At 53.9% G+C, this 6,869-nt stretch overlaps 1 protein-coding gene across 1 annotated transcript; it reads right to left on the reverse strand.

The window, feature by feature from the left end:
- Positions 1–32: 32 nt before the first annotated feature.
- Positions 33–5,020, reverse strand: SLC46A1 (solute carrier family 46 member 1). The gene is made up of 5 exons (XM_068210444.1): positions 4,741–5,020; positions 3,458–4,310; positions 3,005–3,088; positions 1,920–2,076; positions 33–1,383 (listed from the first exon to the last, which is right to left on the reverse strand). The coding sequence occupies exons 1-5, from the start codon at positions 4,981–4,983 to the stop codon at positions 1,308–1,310; spliced, it is 1,413 nt and encodes a 470-aa protein (XP_068066545.1). The 5' UTR covers positions 4,984–5,020; the 3' UTR covers positions 33–1,307.
- Between the last annotated feature and the right edge of the window lie 1,849 nt (positions 5,021–6,869).

Raw genomic sequence — 6,869 nt, forward strand, 5'->3', positions numbered from 1 at the left:
ACGATATCAACAGCTGCACAAGATATCCACAGTTTTTATGAACCATAAAAGAGCATGGAGGTTTTATTCATTCTGAAAGTAACAGTAAAGTCATTACTGCACATACCTGACCAGCATGTGCAGTGCAGTGTACACAGAACTGCTGGTTTATGGCAGGTTGAAAAAAAAAAAAAGGATTGCAGCAACACAGATAATGCTTTGGAAAGAACAATTATAAGCACCATGGACATGGGGTTTCTTGCTGGCATCAACAGATCTGAGAGCAAGCAGCAGAACTGAGGTCATTAACACAAGATTATGCCACATACAACAAAAAAGATTAATCTTAAAGACACTAGTCCTGTCCCGACAGCAGTTTGCTGAGGAAGGCCTCTGGATAAGCACAGCAGGGATTTCACATGACTGGGGCACACCTATCAAACTGGGGCTCAGGTCTGCAGTATAAGGGGGGAACGATTCTGACAATTTTCTCCTTAACTCCACAGCTTTTGGCAACTGTCAATTAAGGCACCTACAAGGTGTTGCTCCAAGGATCCTCGTGGGTCCCTCCCAACCCAGGATTTATTCTACTGGCCCTGCAGTATCCTCAGATGATCTGTTACTTCTCAAAACCATCTCTGAGATCCTGGGCTGAGCTGCAGACAGGCAGGACATACCACTGGCACTCCTACCAACACTTCAGGAATTAGATCCTCTTCTTAGGACACCTCTGACTTGCAAAACTAAAGCTGGTTCAGTCAGTAAGGACAGCAGTAACACTCCTGTGCTAAACTACCCCTCTCCATAAGGAGTTTTGTGGTCTGGCATGTCACATTTGTTGGGTTTTTACTGGCAATGTGATGATCTGGAGCACAGATCTTCCCCGCCAGCAGGGCACTGTTGAGTGCCTCTGCTTCAGCCTGTGCCTCACTCACACCAACAGCTCATCTGCTGCACACTGGAATACCCTGAGGAGAAAATGCTCAGCAATTAAACCAGAACTCAGTCCTCTCTCCCCACTAAAAGCATGGCAGAGCCTTCTGGCCCCACCAAACCCCAAACCACAAACCAGCCTTGCAAAAGGCCCACAACAGCTTGATTGGCTTTTGGGTCTCTTGGGTTTTCTCTGACAGATGAGCCAACACAATGTTGAGGAGGCATTCACAGCTCCAAATCAAGTTCCTCCTGTGATTTCCAACTACTTGGCATTTAAAAGCTAGTAAGGACAAGCAGAGTGTCTCTCCCACACTGATCTGTCCTTTGAGGGAAGAATAAAGTGCAGTCTTCAGGTGGACACTGCCATGCTGGCCAATTCCTTGGAGTTAAATTCAGTCTTTTGTGGGTGACAGGGAAGCATCTTGGAAGTGGTTGTAGTTGTGTTTTGAATCCCAGATTTGTATCCACCTAGAAAAGAATGAACAGTTTCAGCTTCCAAAGGCACATGGGGATGTTGCTGAATTGAGTGAGTCTTAAAAAATTTCAGAGGAAAAAACCAAAATGACCCTGCCAGGAGTTGCTGCACTTCTGCAAATCCAAATACATTCCCTCTCCCAGAACCTACCAGGGGATTTGTTTTCTATCACAACAAAACTTCTGCTTCAATTACTAAAGAAATTACAGGAAGAGAGACTGCTGAGAGAGCTCCATCTCTTCCATGAAGAACTTTCAAATTCAGTTCCAGAGTTTGGATTCCACTGAGGCTGGAGCGAGGCTTTGAAACACTTTGAATATTGGCAGCTACATTACTCAGGCTGCAGGTTTATCCCCAGGATTCAGATTCCAAACAAAATGACCTGCACCTTTTTACTGGAGCATCAGACACCCTCTCACAACCAGAACTGAAAATATGCCTTAAAAACTGCCAGCTTCTATCCTAAGAGTAAACAGTATTTTCCATATGACATTTGCATGGCAAAGTTTGGACATTTGAAGCAAATTACCCAAGGATAGCTGCTGGAATAAGGAGGATTATAGCCCCAAAGAGAAATGGGAATCCCCTCATGAAGTGCAAGGTGGCAGGGTAGAGAGAGTTGAACACTCCTGTAGACACGAGTGAACACAGCCCTTCCACACAGGCAACAGAAGCAAAGAGAGCACCTGGAAAAGAGAGATAAGAGGTTAATGGTGAGATAGGCAGGTGGTTATTGCCTGTAAACAGCTGTAACACATCACCCTCAGTGGATTCTGCCAATCTTTCCAAGGGTTTGCACTTGTCATCAGAAAGGTGTGTGAATATCGTGTGGTAAGGTGGGACAGGACTGGCCTGGCACGTCCAGCCATGACCACCTCACCAACCTGCAGGATTTGTATCAGGAGATGACCAGGATATTATCCATCAGCTGGATTGTAAGTGCTCCAGGCCAGGGCACCTCTTATCACTCGTTAAACATTAAGTACAGCACAAGATTTAGCACCATAAATCCGCTGTACATGCCATCGCCGTTCTAAAATAAGAAACAGGAGTTTTGCAAAATCACCTCTCGACCGTTGCCACCTGGATTCCCTCCTCCCCCTGTCTGCCCCGAGACATTCCTGTGCTGTGTTTCACAGCAAGTGCAAACCCTCCAAACACATAACTGGACAAAAGGCAAATGTGCTCCTCCTACGGCTTATCCGTGATCTTTCACCGTGGTCAATGATACAACCCTCCAAAAACACCTGGTTCCCCCCACTGTTACTGATCTACAGAGGAAAGTTATGGTCAGGAAAATGACTCTTTTCTCCTTGTTATATAATCCATTTTAACTCTTGCTCCTTGTAAAAGTTTTGGAAATGAGTGCATGGATGAATGAACTAATCCTGCTTTTCTTCCCTTGTTCTCATCTCGGAAATGCAGCATGTCTGAATCACAGAATGACAAATATTTGGGGGGAAAAAATAAAATCACCCTGGACCTGAGGGTGAATGCAGGGGCACAGGAGTCCAGAGGAGCCAGGGAACTCACAACCTACCCAGAGTCTGGTTTCAGTATTCCAAGAAAAAAGTGTTTCAGGATCTGGCTTAAGCACAGTGGTTAATTTCTTACCTTGTTCTGTCTCACTGACCAGCTTGGAGAGCTTGGATCTGATGACTGGAGTGGCTGCCATGGAAAGGAACAGAATTCCATAACCTGTGAGCAAGACACAGCACATTAGGGAAAGCTCACCTGAAAAATAAAGTCTCCCAAGTCAGTCCCAGAAATCTGCAGTTGCTGGCAGTGTCTCCCTGCTATATTTAGACACAATTCACCCTGCTGGATCTCATAAGGCACTTCAGTCTGTGTCTGCAGTGTAATACAGTTCTGGGAAGCCTTATGTTCTAGGAGCTACATGGATGCATTTCCAACTTCATTCTTTGACCAACACTGCCCTTAGCAAGCCACAGTTTTGTTGGTGCAGGAGGCAGAACTTCCTCACGTGCCTGAACTCCCCGTGAAGCACACTACCAGCACCAATTCACCAAAAGACTGAGAAACAGGGATTTAAGCCTTCAGCATCACCTGTAAACATCAGTGGCGTTGTGGTAGCAAGGGAAATCACCACCAGCCCAGCAATGTTGGAGATCAATCCTATCTCTGCCACCCAGGTGTCCTCAAGGCAGAGCTGCAGCAGCCTCAGCCCCGCCAGGCTGCTCAGGTAAGCCAGGTAGCTGGCGGCCGAGCCGTACCCGATGAGATCAGAGGCCCAGCACAGAGGGAAGCCGAGCTCATACAAAACATAGATGTCCTTGGCTCCAAAATGCACCGTGACAATCAGAAAGAAAGCCAGGGAGTACAGAGCCAGCTTCCACCTGGAGCTCGGGTGCTCCGGGGCCGTGTACAGCCTGTACACAGCCTTGTAGTGGCTGAGCGTGAACACCTTGGCCGCCTTCTTCTGCTTAACCGACTCCTGGAGGAAGAAAGTGGCGTAGAGAGTGGCAGCAAGGCTGGCAGCAAAGGCCAGCCAGAAGGGGTTGATGTAGCCCTGGGCTTTGCGCCACTGGCCACCGCCGATGCTGGCCACCATGCCCGCGGTGCCCAGGCACGCCTCGAGGATGGCCACCCGGAACGTCCGCATGCGACGCTCGCTGGTGTCGGCCACGTAGGAGAAGCAGCTGGCCAGGATCAGGTTGTAGTCGCCCGTGAGGCCGCTCAGGATGCGTCCCAGGAGGAAGAAGGCGACGTGCAGCTCCAGGTACATGACCAGCAGGTAGATGGCTGTCTGCAGGGCCATGCCCGCGCACGGCAGGATGAGCGCCGGGCGCCGGCCCACACTGTCGCTCCACGCGCCGAAGAGAGTCACGGAGAACAGGCTGACGAAGAAACCTCCCAGGTTGATGTAGAGGTTCCAGTGGGACACCAGAGCTTCCACCTCCTGCAGGAGAAACAGGCAGCTGAGGAGCTCCAACGGCACCCACTGGGCTCCCCACTCCTCCTGGGGCTTCCATCACGCTCCCCTTCCCCTCCGGGCTCCCTGCTCCCTTTGGGGCTTCACATTCCCTCCTGACTCTAGTTCCAGGGACTCCCAGCTCCTCTCAAGCTCCCCATTCCCCTTGGGGCTCCCTGTTCCCCCGGGGCACCTCTCCTCCCCTGCTCCCCCAGAGCTTCCCTCTCCCCTGGCACCTCCTGTTCACCGTGAGCCTCCCGCTCCCTCCGTGGCTCCCCAATCCCACGGACCGGTCCCCATCTATCCCGTGCGTCCCCTCCCCGCCGGGCTCTCCCCCTGAGCTCCTCTCTACACCAGAGCTCGCCGCTCCCCCGGGCTCTCCCGTCCCCCCGGACCCCCGTTTCCCCGGTGTCCCCACCTGTCGCAGGGGGTCGGCGGTAGCGTTGCCGCCCCCGCAGCCGGAGGAGTCGGTGCTGTTGCGGTCGCTGTAGCCGTGCTCGGCTCCCAGCCGGTCCCACAGGTACTGGGTGGCCAGCGGGCCCTGCAGCCCCAGCGACACGGTGGCCAGGAAGAGCAGCGGCTCCACGGCGAGCAGCGACAGGCGGCGCCGGCCGGGGGGCACCGGGGGCTCGGCGGGCGGCGGAGCGGCCATGGCGGCCATGGAGGGGCGGAGGCTCCGCCCGGAACGGGACCGACACGGTTCCGCCCGGGATGGGACTGATAGGCTCCGCCCGAACGGGACTGACACGGCTCCGCCCGGAACGGGACTGACACGGTTCCGCCCGGGATGGGACTGGCTCGGCTCCGCCCGGAACGGGACTGACACGGCTCCGCCCGGGATGGGACCGACACGGCTCCGCCCGGAACGGGACTGACACGGTTCCGCCCGGGATGGGACTGGCTCGGCTCCGCCCGAACGGGACTGACACGGTTCCGCCCGGGATGGGACCGACACGGCTCCGCCCGAACGGGACTGACACGGCTCCGCCCGGGATGGGACTGATAGGCTCCGCCCGAACGGGACTGACACGGTTCCGCCCGGGATGGGACCGACACGGCTCCGCCCGAACGGGACTGACACGGCTCCGCCCGGGATGGGACCGACACGGCTCCGCCCGGAACGGGACTGACACGGTTCCGCCCGGGATGGGACTGGCTCGGCTCCGCCCGAACGGGACTGACACGGTTCCGCCCGGGATGGGACTGGCTCGGCTCCGCCCGAACGGGACTGACACGGTTCCGCCCGGGATGGGACTGGCAGGCTCCGCCCGGAACGGGACTGATACGGTTCCGCCCGGGATGGGACTGACACGGCTCCGCCCGAACGGGACCGGCTCCGCCCGGGATGGGACTGGCTCGGCTCCGCCCGAACGGGACCGGCTCCGCCCGGGATGGGACTGGCTCGGCTCCGCCCGAACGGGACCAGCTCGGCTCCGCTCGGGTGCTTCAGGCCCCGCTGTGCCCGGAACGGGACCGGCTCCGCTCCCTCCGCCGCCAGGGAAACGCGGAGGTTGCCGAGACCCCGCGGCGCTGCAGCGAGCCCGGTGCTAAAGGTGCAGCTCTCGGGGGGTGATGTTCCACAAAACCATGTAACTGCTGAGGTGAGAAAAGCCCTCAGATCATCGAGTCCAGCGTTAACCCAGCACGGCCAAAGTCACCGCTAAACCGTGTCCCCAAGTGCCACAGCTTCGCGCAGTTAAATCCCAGCAGGGATGGGGCTCCACCACTTACCTGAGCAGCCTGTGCTAGTGCCCAAACACCCTCTGGGTGAAGAACCTTTTCCTAATATCCAGCCTAAACCTGACACGCCTTCATGCTGCTCCCTCGGGTCCTGTCAGTGGTCACCAGAGAGGAGAGAACAGCCCCTGCCCATCCTACACCCTCATGAGGAAGCCGCAGAACGCGATGAAGGCTCCCGTCCGTTTCTCCAGGCTCAACAAACCAAGCAAAATAAAAATCAACATTTTAACTGCACTAGGATCAGCAAAATATTGTATTTAGCAATATGTGATTGCTTCTAATAATTCACAGCACGTTAGAAAATGCTGCTTTTTATAAAGGACAAGATAACTTAGAAATTCAGTTAATAAAGAAGGTTTTGGCTGTGCTGTTTGGTTTCTTGTAAGGTTTGGCTGCCTCGAAGAGCAGATCAGGAAGCAAAGACCAAGTTGTCCTTCAAATTCAAAGCACACAATTCAAAGTGTTAGATTAACCTGTTTATATAAACGGGAGCAGTTCCAAACTAATGGAAATTGGCATGGCTCCTCTGACAGCACCGAGGTGCTCATGGGCCACAGGAAAAGCTTGGATAAGATATAAACCACTCATTTTGCAGTAAAGCACTTACAGAACTCATTTTTAGCGTCTTTGAAAGTGTTGTGACTCACATGACAGCGGCAGCCATCTCTGTGGAGGTGCTGCTTTTAAAGAACAGGCACAATTCTTCAGCTGAGACCCTTCCACATTGGTATTTACACTCCATAAACGAGGCTGCAGCTGGAGGCCAACCTTTGTGTTGCAGAGATACAAAAACGAGGTGTTCTTTTA

The sequence above is a fragment of the Anomalospiza imberbis genome, chromosome 20 (genome assembly GCF_031753505.1).
Source record: "Anomalospiza imberbis isolate Cuckoo-Finch-1a 21T00152 chromosome 20, ASM3175350v1, whole genome shotgun sequence".
NCBI classification, from domain to species: Eukaryota; Metazoa; Chordata; class Aves; order Passeriformes; family Viduidae; genus Anomalospiza; species Anomalospiza imberbis.

What these genes read in the sequence shown, in the direction of transcription:
- SLC46A1 (XM_068210444.1), bottom strand. Translation starts at nt 4,983, where the DNA reads ATGGCCGCCATGGCCGCTCCGCCGCCCGCCGAGCCCCCGGTGCCCCCC. An exon ending in CCGCCGACCCCCTGCGACAG is followed by an intron (nt 4,311 to 4,740) that starts GTGGGGACACCG and finishes TTTCTCCTGCAG; the next exon opens with GAGGTGGAAGCTCTGGTGTC. An exon ending in AACGCCACTGATGTTTACAG is followed by an intron (nt 3,089 to 3,457) that starts GTGATGCTGAAG and finishes TCTTGCTCACAG; the next exon opens with GTTATGGAATTCTGTTCCTT.